Genomic DNA, 16,872 nt, shown 5'->3' on the forward strand with positions numbered 1-16,872 from the left:
AGAAAAAAAAAAAAAAAAAAAAAAGTGAGAGGAATGTATACCCTTCAACAGTTAGAATAAACAAACTGGTAAAAGGAGAAAGATTCAAGTGCGCAAATTGGGGAAAGCAAAATAAAGGCGGCTTAATAATATCCAACAGAACACAGTCGTGTGAGCGGAACTTCCTGAACACACCGCTCTTGAAATTGTTACAGAAGGCACATAAACGACGAATAAAGGCGTGCCCAACGGAGGTATAACCAAATGGCTATGGAACTGAAGGATCAAACGAACTGATGCGTATGCAAAGGCTAAGAAGCGAATATTACACACCTCTATATAAAAGAAGCCATTTTTGAACCTGCAAACGGGGCTTCTCCTGGTGAATCTTCCCCAGAAAAAATGGACTTAAAAAATTTTTGCTCCCTCCTTGCAAGGGGAAATATAAGCCATTGTGAGCATGCGCCAAAAAATGAGCATGTGCCAAAAAATGAGCATGTGCCAAATAATGAACATGCGCCAAAAAATGAACATGTGCCAAAAAAGGAAAACGGGGAATCCCCCTTTGATGACACCGACGGCGGGAAGAACAACGACTCTATTCTTGACGTGATAAGAAAAATACCAATAAACCCATTCATCGATAGCAATGAAAATTTAAATAAGTATAAATATGGAGTAGAGAAAAAAAAAGCTGAGAGATACACAGGTGTTCAAGTGTACGAAGAGGATGATAAAGATCACAAGAAGAACCAACCAATAGATTACCCATTCCCTGTTAGCAAAAGTGTTATATTCGAAAAGAACAAAGTAAACAAATCGGAGGATCGCATAAACATAAATTATAGTAACATAGCCAGTGACTTATACCCGGAGGAAGGATTTAAGACACCAAACAGAAAAAAGCATTTTTCCTCAGACTGGGAAATGCTATTAGCACATAATCATGGGTTGTACAATTTTAAAAACACAGATAATAACACCATTGTTAATAAAGACATGTATGCTTTAAACACCGAAAATGACATACGAAATAAACTAAATTTGTACACAGAAAGAATAAATGTTGATAATCCTAATGATGCTTGCAAATATTTGGCCATAGAAGAGTATAAATGCTTGCTAACGCATTCCTTCCATATGAACCCTGATGTCAGCAACCAGAAGTGTGTTAAATGGTTTAATGAATACATGCAGTGTAAGTGGGACGAGCACAAGCTAAATTATGGCTACAACTACATTGAAAATAGGAGAAATAAAAAATCCAAGGCATATATTGCGGCCCCCGACTATCAGTATTCATAAATCGAAGCATAGGAGGGGTAAGGCAAAACGTAAAAGTGGGACATTGCACAGGGATAGTAAAAGCAAAAAATTTTTTTTCTTTTTTATGTTGAATACATGGCGTTACTTCCCTGAGTGCATTAATACGCTATCACATTCTTTCGTCTAAAATAACACAGAATGAGCATTCTATGTGAACGTTCCTTTTCTTTGTGCTAAACGAACAACCCCGCTGAGCTGCGTTTGCTTGTACATTTCCATAAGCGTCCATCCAGGTGGATACATATGAGGAAACATACTCCCTCTAATTTTAATCGTCCAAAAAAAAAAAAAAAAAAATGATAACCTCTGCAGATTAATCAACACAAAGACACGCTACAATCCACGTGTCTTCCATCAAATAAGGAAAAGTCCATAAGAAGGGAGAAAAATGAGGGCAAGGAACAACATCGGCTTGATGTATAAAATTTTGTGTCCCCTGCGGGAGTAGCCATTCTGCTACATTGTTATATTTTTTATTTTATTATTATTATTTTTTTTTTTTTTTCCCTCCTCTTTCTTCATACTTTCTGAACAGCTAGCTAAAATGAAATAAAAATGTCACACCATTTCGTTAAAAAAAAAAAAAAAAAAAAAAAACACACACATGTATATATTTGTGTACACTCCTATTGGTCTTATTTTTCCATTAATGGGCGAGTAAATTCCATCCCCGTAACTGAGCCATTTGCGCGTACACATAAGTGTACGTGTACATTGTTGCCTGCACAATTTGGCAACTGTAGTGTGAACAGGCGTGTATTAATATTTTGTACGAGCAAATTACACTTCTGAGGGCAAAGGGGAAATTTGAGAGAACAATTTTTCTGCTTTCTGCATGCGATATATGGTGAAATTTACTTGTCCCAAAGGGGGCTCTTCCGTTTGGTTCACCTGCCTGTATGCATGCGACATGTGTACTTATGACATGGTGGTAAGTGGTGTGAACTTGCTAAAAAGTGCTATAACATCATATGGGGGATGCTCTTCTGTTTTCCTTTTAATCATTGCGGGATGCAACATAATAGAAACCGTGGAAGAGGATCGCGGAAATGTTATTGAAAAATTTAGCATGGTTCAGCTGCGCACTGCACATAAATGGCATTATTGTTGCAAGTGGGCCACTGTCTCAAGTTGTCCGCCCTAATGTTGTAGCATGTTTCAAGTTCGTTAACAGTGTGTTACAATTTCCAGTTTTCTTCTCGCTTTCCATTCGCTTTTTATTCGCATTTTTTTTCCCAATATTTCTCCAGCCGCATTACCATTTTTTTCAACCTTCTCCCTACATGTGTCAATTTTGCAGACCCACGCGCTCTTATCAGGGTTTTGATTGTCAACACATTTTCACGGCCATCACCTGGAAATTTGCTCTAGCGAGTACATTGTTTTGTAAATCGAATTCGTTTTCAAGTTAACCATTTTAAATGCAGACTTTATTTTGTACGCATGCACTTTCCATTTTTTGCTTATCCAAGTTTTTTTTTTTTTTTTTTTTTTTTTTTTTTTTTTTTTTTTCTTTCGGCTTCGGGCATGCACAAATATGTATGTAACACTGACTGCGGGTGTAGTACGTATTTTTCCCTGAACATACATTTTTTATCGATACTTAAAGGAATTTTTTTTTCTTTTAAAAATTTTTCCGTACTTATGAGAAATGGTGTGTTCGGGTAATGTCTTCTCCTTTTGTTTTCGTCCACACGTGGAGATTACATTTCTGCGTACTGCTATGCATATTATTACTACGTATATGTAACTGTGAACACATCCCTATTCGTCTGGTTCTTTAATCACGCTAGTAAACATTTTTGTAATTATTGGAGTGAATTTCACATTTGATGCAACATATATATGCGTGCCACCGAAATATCACCATTCGTCTTTTTCTTTTTTTGTGTGTAATTATTTTCTTACTCTTCTATGAAGTGGGACGAACGGGATTCGTTTCTGCCCCATAGTAAAGAAATCCATTTGAACTGCCTTTTTGGTTCCTCCTAGTGTTTCCGTTTAGCAAGTACTCTCTGAACAATCAAAACATTTTTCACTCCCTTCCATATGTATTCATGTGGATGAAGTTAAAAACTGTAGGAAGTTGAGTTGGCGCGTGAAGTGTGCTATATTCCAATTTCACCCTGTCTTCGTGGAAGCATTTGTGAGGACTTATTTGGTAAAGTGCAGAAAGGAGTTATTATCTTTACTTGGAACAACGCATGTACGTGTGTGTAGACGTTGGCGCCCAATTCAGGTAGCCACAGAAAAGGGATAAATTGATGGTGGCATTATAGCTAATCAGACACGAAGGAGAGGCGGCCCTACTGATAACCATCATTCTGTTCCTTTTCCCCTCCATTTGCGCAGCACCGCATAGTGAGGAAAGAACATACTCTGAACATCACGTAGACAACACACTCTAACATAGAAGGTAGTGGATCAAAAATGCATCTGAACAAGGAAGACAACTACATTATAGATAAAAACAGGATAGAAAGTGTGAACAAATATATTTACACGAAATTCCCCACATTTGATCTTCACAAGAAAGTAAAAAATTACAACAACAAAATATCCGAATTGATGACAGAAAATGAAAAGTTAAAAAAGTATAAAAGTAATTTGGAGAAAAGAATCATAAGAGGGAATGAAAATTTTGAAGTCAATTTTATGAAGTACGAGCTAGCCATTTCAAATGCCTTACGTATTGGCTATTCATGCATATACCTATGCAACTCACTAAATAAAATTATAGACAGGTATAAGATGAGCGTCCTGAGGGAGTTACTTAGAAGAAGAGATCAATTCAAAAGCAATCTCATAAAATCTTATATGAATAAGAACTCGTACGATAAGTTATTTATAAACAGTATGGTTATGAAGATAGAGGGGGTGTATGAAAGGAACAGGCATTTCGTCACTACCTTTTTGGTAATCTTGGTGAAGAATAAGTTGAGAGATATTTTCAAATTGTTCATCTGCAATGTTTTGGGGATTCCTACTTGGAGTGCATATACCTTCAACGGTTTGTCTTCGGGTAAGGAAAATTCCAACAGGGTAATATCCTCCAGAAGAGCAAATGACCGCTACGTGGAGCTGACCATGGATGAAAGAATCCAATACACATCGGGGTTTATAAAATTAATGGACATTTTAAAAAGTAAATTCTACGGAACAGTTAGAGTTTGCTTCATCAGTCTGAAGAGGCATAATGATGAATACGATATGTATGCACGTGGTATGTGGAAATCCTTCCCACTTAGCAAAAGGGAGAGAATTCAGTTTAATAGGAATAGTGGCGACGCGAAAAAAAGTGCAATCGGAAATTGCGTAAGAGACAAGGGTAACAGTCGGAATGATAAACCATTTAGGAGTTATGATTCCTTGGTGGGCCAAAAATTAATTGCCAAAGGGGACATCGAGGATGATCGGTCTAACTTAGAATTTGGCCGCTCAAGCAGTAGTATCTACTTGCCCCACCCCAGTGACGTCTACAATTATCTGTACTACCAGGAAATGCTAAACATTAAGGACAAGTTATCATCCAGGCTTATGGATGATGAAAATAGCGATCTGGTAAACTATATCAAATTTATGCAGACAAATGGAGAAGTATACTGTTTGAAGGGAAATGAGAAGGAGGGGGGTTCATCGATTGGGAATGTTACCAAGCGGAGCACCGTTATAGGAAACACGCCCATACAAAGTTGGTTACCCCAGAGTGATAAGCGCACACACAAGGAGGTAAATGAAATAGATCGCCAGTTCTCTGACGAAGTAGGAAAGGTGCCAAATGATATCAACATTGGTTTTCACAATAGGGGGGGAGACGATGGGCACAGAGGGAAAGTTGTAAGTTTTTCCTTATCAGATGAAGAGGGTAATCCAAATGTAGATAAGAGTTCTTATGAGCAGAAGAAAAGAGTCGGATTTAATCTAAGGAGGAAGGCAAATTACACGGGTTCAGAAGGTTTGCGCAAATATGAGTCTAATGAGGGGGAGGAAAATATTCTGAACGGGTCAGGTGAAAATGGGGGTAGGGTTGAATTCATGGCCCACGAGGAGTACTCCCTACCGTCAAGGGAGGGAGAAGCGCATGGCGAGTATTACGCGACTGATGGGAATTACACAGTCGACGGGAAGATCAAAACGATGGCCTCCTCCAGCAACATGGAAAAAAAGTTCAGGAGCATAATGTCGGAGGCTAGCGAAGGTAATGACAATAACCCAGAGGATGAGTCTTATGAGAGCAATGAAAATTTTTGTGAACAAAGTATTGTCAACATAAAGAAAGGGTTGAGTAGAATCCAGGACAAGAATTTTATATGGCTTGTAGGTGAAGGGCCACCAGATGATCTCGAAGTCAACCCCATGGGACAGTACTATTTGGGGGAGGACGAAGGGTATGGTATGGACGTGGGGTGAATTGCGCAAAAAAAATTGCGTTCCATTAGGATGTGAATAGGGACCTCCAATGTTGGCGAAGAATTAGTGACTGTGGTGGTGGGTGACAACACGGAGGAAGATCACATCTTTCCAGGTCCATATAATTTTTCTCTACTTCCTTTTTTTTTTTTTTTTTTTTTTTTTTTTTTTGCATTCCTTACTGATTATTTTTTTATGCTCCTCACAAATGGAGTCACGAAGCTGTGGTGGGCTTCTCCTGATAGGGTAGCAGGAACGGTTATCATCACGTTATCTCCGGGCTAACATAGCGAGGGGAATTTCGCACACCTCTGGATAGTGGGCGAATGTATGTACATTGGTAGGACGAACACAAGAGAGGGGAGCCCCGTCTGTCGGTATTTTATGTCGCTTGGTCATCCTCCTTTTAGTGAGTTACTCCTTTTTTTTTTTTTATTACACATTTTAATTCTTCTGACAGTTCTTTATCTCCCCCCCAAACTTGTTCTTCCACTGGTAACACACGTGGTAAATGAGCTCTGATTTACCTCATGCAATTTGTAGTGTGCAATTTTGCGTTTCACCCGAAGGGAGTTAACTTCATTTCTGTTACGGGCATAACCGCATACAAGTGAAACCGCCTTTTAGTGGAAAAAGAGTTATAATTTTTTTTAAATTCGCAACTGTAGTGTGTGCGTTAAGAGGAGGAAGGATAATCTTTAGATTGGGCGAACTTTAATGGGAAGGAAGAAATGACAAAATTAAGTAAAATAATAAAAAAAAAATATATAGCGTTAAAAAAAAAAGAAAAAAAAGAGGGACTTTCCTTCTGTAGATGTACTACAGGGGGTACTGCAAATACGTGTGATCCATTTTGTGACGTAGTATAGAGGGCGGCCTCTTTGTCCCTTTTTTTTTTTTTTTTTTTTTAACGTTATTTTAGGAGAATACATTTAAAGTAGGGGAAGAAAGGGAAAAGCCCACGTTTTTTTTTGGGGGGGGAAGTAGCAGCATATCTACTTGGCAGTCTCTTTTTGTAGTTGTGGCAGAGGTATGCATTTACCACTTGGGCGAACCATTTTTGCACTCTTGTACATAGTGAGGTTTTGCAGGTGCTTCTTTCCTATTTCCGGAGGGGAATCCAGAGGAATCCACAGACAGGGCATATACCCAAGTGAAGGAGAAAAACAAATGCGAAGTCTTCTGAGGAAGGGAAACATCACACATCTGTGTAACAAAATAAGATGTGCAAATCATGTGCAGCGATATGAAGGTAGAAGGGGAATATTTAGTTCCACGGGGAGTAGTGGGAAAAGGAATCCACTGAGTAGTCGGCTTTTCAGCTCATTCGAAACAAAAACGCCCGGTAGTCAAGTAGAACAAGTAGTGGACGGAATAGCAGTGACCATTTATGATAATACAAATATATTCAAGGAAGAGATTAGTAACACCCCGATAGTTTTAATTCACGGATGTTATGGTAGCAAAAATAACTTTCGTGTTTTTAGCAAAAGCTTAAAAAGCAATAAAATTGTAACCCTTGATTTACGGAACCATGGCAATTCAAAACATACAGATAGTATGAAATATGAAGAAATGGAAAGTGATATAAAAAAAGTTCTGGATGAACTTCATATTAGGAAATGCTGTTTAGTTGGTTTCAGTTTAGGTGGGAAAGTATCCATGTATTGTGCCCTAAAAAACCAGTCTCTTTTTTCTCACCTAGTCGTCATGGACATCCTTCCCTTTGACTACAATGAGAAGAAATACCACGTGAAGCTTCCCTACAATATTAGCCACATGACAAAAATCCTTTTTAATATTAAGACCAAGCTGCGCCCGAGGAATAAGGCTCAATTTCTTGCCCACTTGCGAGCACAAGTGCCAGACATATCTAGCTCCTTCGAACAGTTCATTTGCACATCGCTCAAGGAGGAAAGGGCAAAAGTGGGGAAGGCAACTGGAGAGGTGGATATGCCCATAGGTGGGACGGACTTGATCCGTGATTCCAGCATGGGTACTGAGGGTGCGATTCGATATTCAGAGAACCCTGCCACTGAACAGAAAAACCTTGTGTGGAAAATTAACGTAGACACCATATTCAGGGAACTTCCCCACATTCTTAGCTTCCCACTAAATCACCAAGAGCACAAGTATCACAACCCTTGTAGTTTTATCATTGGCACGAAGTCAGATTTAGTCTATACCATGCCGCAGTACGAATCCATTATAGAGAATTACTTTCCGTCAAGCCAGAAATTTATTTTGCCTGATGCAACTCATACTGTTTATATTGACAATGCAAAGGAGTGTGCTGATATTGTTAATAGGACATTGCGCTTGTAATTTTTTTTTTTTTTTTTTTTTTTTTTCTTCGCCTTATTGTGTTGGTTGCCTCTTTGTGTGATGATTACAAACGGTAGGTATTCCATCATCAGAGGAATCACCCGTTTATCGAGTATCCCATTCGCGCGAATAGGGTATTCACATCGATGTTGTGCTTTGAACAGAGCTCCGTAGGCATCGTTCTGTTATTATTACTTTTTTCCAAGTTTGTAAATATTTCAGTTTTGGGTTGTGTAGATGTGAACAAATGTACATATGTATTCGTCCTTAGGAGCATGCGAACCTCGTCGGTTATCACACGACAGGGAGGGGTTATTCCGTGCATAAACCGCCTCCTATATCTGTTCCTCACGGTTGCGTTTCCGCCTCTTATCCCTTTTATGGATGGGTAATAACAAGAGGAGTATTAAAATATGCGCAGTTCAATTTTTAGGAGGCTCCTTTTATTGAAGGTTTTAAGTTTTTACCTTAAAAAGAAATGGCAACATTGTGATGTGGTGAGGTGGTAGGACAGTGTCATCGTGACATGGTGACATTGCTAAATGATTGAGGGGTGGTACGAACAATGGGAGGCGTGGGAATGCGTCTTCACGACAACATAGAACAACAACAAAGAACAACATGTGCGGGGGAATGGATGATTAAGCGAGTACGTATGCAAGTAATTCCGTGCACAGCAGCATTATTGTGCAGATGAGTAAATATATACTTGCACGTACTCACACGAAACAACGCAATTGGGCGAACAAGGAAACTCTCATGTATGGAAAAGGGGGTATAAGTGGAAATGTAAATAAATATATACATGTGTCTGTGCATGTATTTGTGCGTAACTTTGCATGCGGGAATGACTCCTCTTTGCCGAGTTGCGTGCGAGCCGGCACTCCCGGCTACATACACGCGAGAGCGGGGGGGGGAAAGGCTAAAGCAGAATGAGCCACTTTTTTTTTTTTTTGGTAAAAACAATGAAAGCATTTTCATGTTTAGTGAAATGTAGAGAGGGGTACCTTCCGGAGTGGGCCAGTGGGGACTTTGAAACTGAGGGGGGAGTAGTAAATGGTACGACCACCGCATAGTTCCTTTCGCAACTCCAAAGAGCATTCCCTTTTTTTTTTTTTTTTTTTTTTTTTTTTCCCAACAGTTTGATATGCACAAGTTAGTCTACATACCAATGTTTATACTTCCATCTGTTTTATGTACCAACAAAATAAGGCGAAAAAAAAAAAAAAATTCTTCCGCTTGATTGTTCACCTGCCATAACTCGCTAAATATTCCCAAGAAGTACGTTATTGTTCTCACTTACAATTGAGCTATTAAAGGGGAGGTTATTATGAAGAGGGTTACTGGCATCGGTGTCCTTATTCTTGCGGCAATTCTTCCCGAATATGGTTTGGCCTTTAACTTTGGAGAGTCTAACTTTGATTGCCCAGAATTTAGACTTATAAAATCCATGTGTTTTTGCAGAGAAGGATTTATAATAACGCTTGCCATTGTCATACCAGGAAGCAATCCAACTTCTCTTGTCCCAATAAACACCTGCGACATCACATTTTAGATCATCGGGATTTTCTAGGTTAGGTCCTTCTTTATCAGATAACTCCAACAGGTATTCAAAATCGCTTTCATTTTTTATAATTTTGGTATTGGTTTTATTAACGGTTCCATATTTTTTTATATTTCTTTTTTCCACACTTTTATTATTATTGGTTGTATTTTTTTTTATTCCTTTTTTCCTCTTGGTCGTATTTGCTGATGCATGGTTTCCGTTATGAGATTCATCATTGTATTCATTTTTCACGTATTGCATTAATCCCTTTACGTTTGAAAATTTTGCCATGGATAGGAGGTCTCCGTTTCGGGTGTGTGCATCGTTACTGTTGTTGTTTATAATTGCGGGGATGCCACTACTGAAAGGGGTAGAACCACGGTGGCCACAGTTGTTGTGGTTTGCTCCATCTGTGGCATCTCCGTGTCCTTCGTACTGAGGAAGCCCGTTGTACAGTCCCACCTTAAATCTGTCATTCAGACGTGGGTCGCCTTTGCCGTACGCGTGGAGCAATTCCAAGGCCTCCTTCGAAAGTGCACCAGGTAAGATTGCCATGTTTGTTTTGATGGAGTTTTTTTCTCTGTCATAAAGGAGGGTACTATCATGGAGAGCGTTGTTGTTTCCATGGTTGTACATCTCCCTCTGGAGAGCATAGTCATGTTGTATTTTTCTTCCACCTTTTCCATTTTCATTCTTTGTTTGGATCCTCTTTAAATGATCATCACAAGCTGAGTACACATGAGCCAAATCCTTGGAATATTGATTGTTGGTGTTTACGTTATTCATTCCGTAAATGGGTCTTATATCTTTGCAGTTATTTTTTACACGTACAGAGAGACCATTTTCGAAGTTATCCTGGACGAAGTGGTCATGTCTTTTCATTGGTCCTTCATTGTGGTTGCTCACCTGGCTAACTGCATATCTGTAGTTGCTATTTCCACTGCTGTCACTACTGTTTAGGTCGTTATAAATACTGGATGGAACTGTTCCAGGGAATCCGGAAGAAATTTTGTCTATCTGATTATTCTGTGAAAATATTTTTGAATTATTATTGTTCTGAAATGCACTTTTCAAATCGTATACACTGGGGTTGCCGTTACTCTCCCATATGTTCATGGAATGGGGATATTCCGAATTCAACTTACAACAGAGGTCGTCTAATTTTACACACACTGTGTAGATAGTGTCGAACCATTGGCTGTACTTGTCATCTGTGAAGTCTACGTTACTGCAACTGTCCACTTCTTTCGTGTTGTTCTCCATAGTGTGGTTGTTTAGGTTGTTGTTATATGCGCCCCTTACCTCGCACTGATTATTTCCGAACCCTTCGTTATGTGTGCAGCTAATTAGATTTTGATGATCCTGGAAACCCATTATACTTTGTGCGTTCATTTCTTCTTTAAAATTTGGATCATTCATCTCAGTCTGGGGGTTGTGGTTGTACAGGGCGTGTTGTTGCTGGTGGTACAGGTCGTCGCGCGTGGTTTCTTCGTTCGAGTCTTCCGTGTGATGTATGTCGCTTCTTCCGTTCATGTGGGGCACGCCTTCCGTGTCGTCAATACTATTCACCACGCCAAGCAATTTTCCCACGGCTTGGTGCTCATTCAGCTTGTGGAGGATAATGTCTTTATCCACACTTCCTACATTGTCACTTTGCATACAATTGATGGCAGTGTTCTCCTCATTTACGTTTTTCACCAAGCGATCATTATTCACCTGACCAACCTTTGGATTGTGTATAGAGCTGATGGCTATCTCTTCGGTAATTTTTTTTAAAATCATTTCTTTGTTCCTTTCCATGGATATATTATTGTCTTCCATAATATCATTAACGATCGTATCTTGACTAATTTTCCTCATCAGCATTTCGTTGTTCCTATATTCCATGTTATCGTTCTCATTGTCCTGGATGGTGGTGTCTTCACTTGTTTTTTTTTTAATTGTTTCCTTTGGGATGGTGTGCATTGGAAGTTTTCTGTGCACCGCATTGTCCGTCCTCATTTGGTCATTCAAATAATTCTCCAGCTGATCGCCATTTGGAAAGATAGCCGCATCCTGGTCGCTCAGGCACTTTACATCGCTTCCAGTAGGTAGGCTAATTCCGTTGTTTACAGTGTCTAAATCATTCCCAATGTGATGGGCATTTGCCGCATCCACTGTTTTGAGACTTGCCTCATGAGTCTCCCTTGCGAAACCATCATCGACGATTCCATTTGTGCCATAGGACAGGTGCCCTTTCAGCTCCTCTCCTTGTGAATCTGAACCTAATGTACACATGTCTACGTGCTCGCTTATGGTAGCACCGTTTTTTAGATTTTCCACAGAGAAATCCTTCTGCAAGTTTTCTTCTCCTACCGGTTCGACACTGCTGCGATGGTCTGTCGAAAAGGAGTTTGTCCCTTGGTCCATGGAAGAAGGTTGATTGTCGGACGGGTACTTCTCTTCGTCTTGCGACGGGAACTGATTTGAGTTTTGCCTCTGCATCTGCTCATTCTCCTGATCCTTGTTCAGGTTTCCGAGCGACACCCCGTTCAAGCTCATCCTGCTTCCAACTGGGGGAGAACTACCGCCGGAGTTAGGCGCATCCGCGATTTCCTCCATCGGTGTGTGAAGCGCGATTTGCGTGGTTTGCGCGGTTTGCGCGGTTTGTACTGATTGCATGGTTTGTACTGATTGCATGGTTTGTACTGATTGCATGGTTTGCACAGTTTGCATGGTTTGCACAGTTTGCATGGTTTGCACAGTTTGCATGGTTTGCACAGTTTGCGCTCGTGGTGTGCCTTTTTGGCCTTTGGAATTTTTTTCACTGGACGCGATTTTTTCGCTTTTCTGGTTTTTTACACAGTTGGAATTGTTTTCGCTCTTAAGGTTTTCCGTTTTTTTATCACACTTTATAGTTATTTCGCGTTCTACAGGTATTTTGTGTTCCACAGGTATTTCGTGTTCTACACCTATTGTGGGCTCTGTTTTATTTTCGATTTCAAGGTTGTTTGCAATTATATGACTGTTTAATTTTTTTTCATTTGCTCTTCTACTTATGTTTTTTTCATCTTCTCCATCTTTTCTCTTTTCTCCTCCCTTCGGAAATTCCCCTTCAGCGTCATGCACATCAAAATGTGTCCATGGAAATTTTCTCAAGGGTGCATGCGCAAAGGCGATATTATTCTGTAGGGAGATTCCACTTTCTGCATGCGTTCCTGTGGGAATAGCGCCCATTTTGGAGTACACCGATGTTGGCACTATGTTAGGCTTTCCTAGTCTTGCGACGCCCTGCATTTTCTCACATACATTTTCGGGTGCATTAATAGTAGAACATGCTTTTGGTGCGCCGTTTGCATGCACAGTCCCGTTTTGTGGAAGGGCAATGTCGCATGACTGTAAAGGATCGCTTGGTCTTTCCCTTTCTCCAGTAGCTACCTCACGGGGCACACTTTCCGTTCCGTGCGCAGCTATGAATTCGCTAGTCGGCATGAATGCACATGCATTTATATTTGGCTTGTAGGCTCCTTCCATATCGGCCTTTGCCGCATTAAACCCTAGTGCATCGCGCGGGGAAATACTCATTTGGGTTCCCTCAAATTCGACAGTACCACAGTTTCCATCCCTCTGGTGGTCACATTTTAAGATATTATTAACGGGGCCAAAAAAATTAATTTTCTTTTTGGCGTTACTTAAATTGGAATCATCACCTACCTCTGTAAAGTCTCTTTTTTTTTTATATTCATTTTGTGTTATTTCACGCTCCATCCATATTTGACTATCCATTTGAATTTTGTTTGCAGCTCTTTCGCAGTTTCCTATGCTGTTACTACTTCTACTGACATCTGTACCTAGACTAGCACAATTTATTGCCTCATCAGAGTGGGCGCAAACTTTTGGCCCATTTTCCTTCTCTATAACCTCATCATCATTTTTATATTTTCCATTTTCCTTCTCTATAACCTCATCATCATTTTTATATTTTCCATTTTCCTTCTTTTGCATGTTGAAATTCCTCTCTCTTTTTTTTCCTTCCTCTTGTGATGTGCTTGTTAATTTGTTGGCGATTCCATCATTCGAGTTATTTTTAGAAGAGTGTTTCAATTCCTCGCTTTTTCCGTGTGCTTCCTTGATGTCATTGTTGAATGCATTTACCTGGGCAGGTTCGTACTGATTACCCGCATTGATCAATGCATTTGTTTTCCTCTGAGGAGGCGGTGAATTTGCGTTATCAGCATCGCGGTAATCACCACGCGAATCCTCTACTGGAAATGTTTCACCTTGGATAGGTATATTCGTCATACATTCCATCACTACTTCTTCCCTTTCACTTTGTCCAAGAAATGTATAATTATTGGCATCGCTCGAATGACTCCTTTTTGAATCGTCACTTTCTCCTTGCGCGGGTTGAATTATTTCCTTTCTTATATTGTTATGTTCTTCTTGGAGGCTCCATTTGGCACGTCCATCCCGTTGTTCCTCTTCTGTCGGGAGATTATTGCTCCTTTGAATCCCCAATTCTTCCTTCTGTCCGGCATGCAAATTATTTTTGTTCACTTGGATGGATTCTTCGCCTTCCACGATGGGTATGGCTTCGCCCTGGTTAACCGGGTGGGCATTCATATGTCCATTCTGGTAGTCACTTGCTTTATTATTTCCTTCCCCTGGGATACCTGGTTTATCCTGATTCCGCGCAACATTTTGGCGAGGGCTTTTCATCACACTCAACGCCGAGTTCACCAAAGTATTGGCACACAAATCCTGCCTCTCATGGCGAATGTCATTGTTTGCACTTATTTGTTCACACATTTCTCCTCCGCTGCCTAGGCTAACATTCAGGTGGGTAGATCCTCCCATGGATCCACGTGCATTGGTTTCCATATATAAACTGGCCGGTTCCCCCAGATTAGTAACCTCATTGTAACATCCCAATTTCTTCACTCCCTTCATTCTACATTCATATGTGGGGTCTCCGATTGGTATATCCCTGTTAGTGTTCTTCATATCCCCTTGGTCTCTCTCACCTTCTATGCCATTGGTCCAGTTAGGTAAATTACTCATTTTAGTTAATGCCGGTGTGTATACTCAGTGGATCCTCCTTTGTAGTGTCACACATGAGACTTAATCGGAGAGGACATGCAAAAGTTGAATGGCGAGATATGGAAGTAATTTTAGTATGATACCTCGTGCGTTACTTCTTTGTCTTCTTTGGTTCATCTGCTGAAAGGGGCGCTTCCGCTGTGGTGCGCATGTATCTGTTTGTATCTGCGTGTTCCTGCGTTTTCCTACGTTTTCCTGCGTGTGTGTGGTTATCGTTTCCACGCGAGTGCCAACGGAACTCGTACTTTGGCGCACCGCTTATTAGTTTTTTTACCGTGTGTATTTTTTTCTTAGCCTCTTCTTCCAACGTGTTAATTTTACTCTCCCTCTACAAAGAAACAATTTGCGCTTTCCCAAGTGGTGTGTACAAATGGGTACCTATAGTGATCGCTTCTGTGGAGGCTATATATTTTCCAATTCACATGTGGAAGTTATCGAATCGATCATAGGGGATATAAACTGTACAACATGTACAACGAACGTGAAAAAAAAAAAAAAAAAAAAAAAAAAAAAAAGGGTTCGGCAAATGCAGGTGTATCGAACTATGGTTGTCCCCGCTAAAGTAAACCTAGTTCAGCAGGCACTTGCACATGAATATGTCTGTTGAGCTCGCCCCTCTTGTGACGATCTTTTATCGTCTCCCCTTATTGCGCCTTTTGAGAGAATTTGCTACAAGGCGTGAAAGGTTCAGTACACACACATGCGAATAGGGGTCTCGTGAGGAACGAGAACTCGTGCGCATGCACATCCGAAGGTACGAAGAGATACGCCGTCGTGAGAGTCGACGGGCGCTTTTACAAAAAAAGTTCACACATCAAGGTGCGCATATATGTAGCTGTCGTCGTAGTTGTAGGCGCAGGCGTGTGCACATAAACATACACATTTGCGCACACATACAAGAACAAGGAAAAATAGTTAATTAAAAAATTGTCCCACAACTTCTTTCCCTTCAAGAAGAGGTGTGAGAGTACAACAAACTAATTAATTTTTTTTTTTTTTTTTTTCAAATGAGCAAACTTAATTTTTTACAGCTAATTTAATTAAACCCGACATGGAAAAAAAAAAAAAAAAAAAAAAAAAAAAAAATTTGCAACAAGCTCGACTAATCTATATTTTCATAAGTCATACTTTGCGTGCGCGTAAGAATAAAAATTATTTTTTCTTTCTTGTTTATTTTTAAAATTTAGCAGATCATGCAAATGAGAAAAAATAAAAAAAAAAAGGAGGGGGGAGACAGAAAAGAAGGAAAAGATCTATTTTAATTTAATTTGAATTTGACTGTGTTTTTAAATCGCAGCAGTCATATGGGGAATTACGCGAATGAATACGCGCGTGTGTGTATATGCGTATATTTCTACATGTACACGTGCGCGGGATGGTTGAGAAATTTACAAATGGGAGGCAAGTGTGAGGGAAAATTAACAAATGGAGAATGCCGAAACGTGTCGCCCGGTGTGGTGTAAAACAAAGGTGTAAAACAAGGGTGTAACACAAGGGTGTAAAACAAAGGTGTAAAACAAAGGTGTAAAACAAAGTGTAAAACAAAGGTGTAAAACAAAGGTATAACATAAGGGTGTAAAAGAAAGGTGTAAAACAAAGGTGTAAAACAAAGGTGTAAAACAAAGGTATAACATAAGGGTGTAAAACAAAGGCGTAAAATAAAGGACAAATAACAAATACACAGAAAAAGGGTATAGAACAACAAGAACAAGGAACAGCAGCGACCATGTAAAAACGAACAACTATTGTGGAGCGCGTAAAGAACTGCTGAATTAACGAACCCGTTCCTGCGTAGAAGGGGGAATGCCTTTCCACATGGTCCTCGAGGGTAAAATGGGAACTGCGAATTACATGGAACCACAGAAAAGGGGACACACAGTGTGGATGCACACAAACGCGCGCGCGAACATAGTGTGTGCACGTGTAAAAGCATATGCACACGAATGAGAACGCGAAAAAGAGCGCACGGATAAGTACACACTGGTAATAAAGGGGTATAGAAGTATATGACACACTTTAGTAACTGCAAATGAGTTGGCTAAATGGAGGAAATTAAATCATCGCTTTTCAGATAAGTAAATGTTACATGTTGTCAATACTTTCTCTTTTTTTTCTTTACAACATATTAATAAAATAAAATGTGATAAAAGAAAAAAAATAAAAAAAATAAAATAAAATAAATAGATTTAACAAATCAGTGAGTTGTA

At 39.8% G+C, this 16,872-nt stretch overlaps 4 protein-coding genes across 4 annotated transcripts; 3 read left to right on the forward strand and 1 right to left on the reverse strand.

Annotated features, from left to right (window-relative positions):
- Positions 1-381: 381 nt before the first annotated feature.
- PKNH_0940700 (ATP synthase-associated protein, putative) lies at positions 382-1,284 on the forward strand (the record flags this gene model as incomplete). Its single annotated transcript, XM_002259395.1, has 1 exon — positions 382-1,284. The coding sequence occupies one exon, from the start codon at positions 382-384 to the stop codon at positions 1,282-1,284; it is 903 nt and encodes a 300-aa protein (XP_002259431.1).
- Positions 1,285-3,735: 2,451 nt separating this feature from the next.
- On the forward strand, positions 3,736-5,715 carry PKNH_0940800 (conserved Plasmodium protein, unknown function; the record flags this gene model as incomplete). The annotated part of the gene is made up of 1 exon (XM_002259396.1): positions 3,736-5,715. One exon carries the CDS (start codon positions 3,736-3,738, stop codon positions 5,713-5,715), a length of 1,980 nt encoding a protein of 659 aa, XP_002259432.1.
- Positions 5,716-6,747: 1,032 nt separating this feature from the next.
- PKNH_0940900 (alpha/beta hydrolase, putative) lies at positions 6,748-8,040 on the forward strand (the record flags this gene model as incomplete). Its single annotated transcript, XM_002259397.1, has 1 exon — positions 6,748-8,040. One exon carries the CDS (start codon positions 6,748-6,750, stop codon positions 8,038-8,040), a length of 1,293 nt encoding a protein of 430 aa, XP_002259433.1.
- A 1,264-nt stretch (positions 8,041-9,304) lies between these two features.
- On the reverse strand, positions 9,305-14,626 carry PKNH_0941000 (AP2 domain transcription factor AP2-O, putative; the record flags this gene model as incomplete). The annotated part of the gene is made up of 1 exon (XM_002259398.1): positions 9,305-14,626. The coding sequence occupies one exon, from the start codon at positions 14,624-14,626 to the stop codon at positions 9,305-9,307; it is 5,322 nt and encodes a 1,773-aa protein (XP_002259434.1).
- Positions 14,627-16,872: the final 2,246 nt, after the last annotated feature.

Source organism: Plasmodium knowlesi, assembly GCF_000006355.2.
Source record: "Plasmodium knowlesi strain H genome assembly, chromosome: 9".
Lineage (NCBI taxonomy): Eukaryota > Apicomplexa > Aconoidasida > Haemosporida > Plasmodiidae > Plasmodium > Plasmodium knowlesi.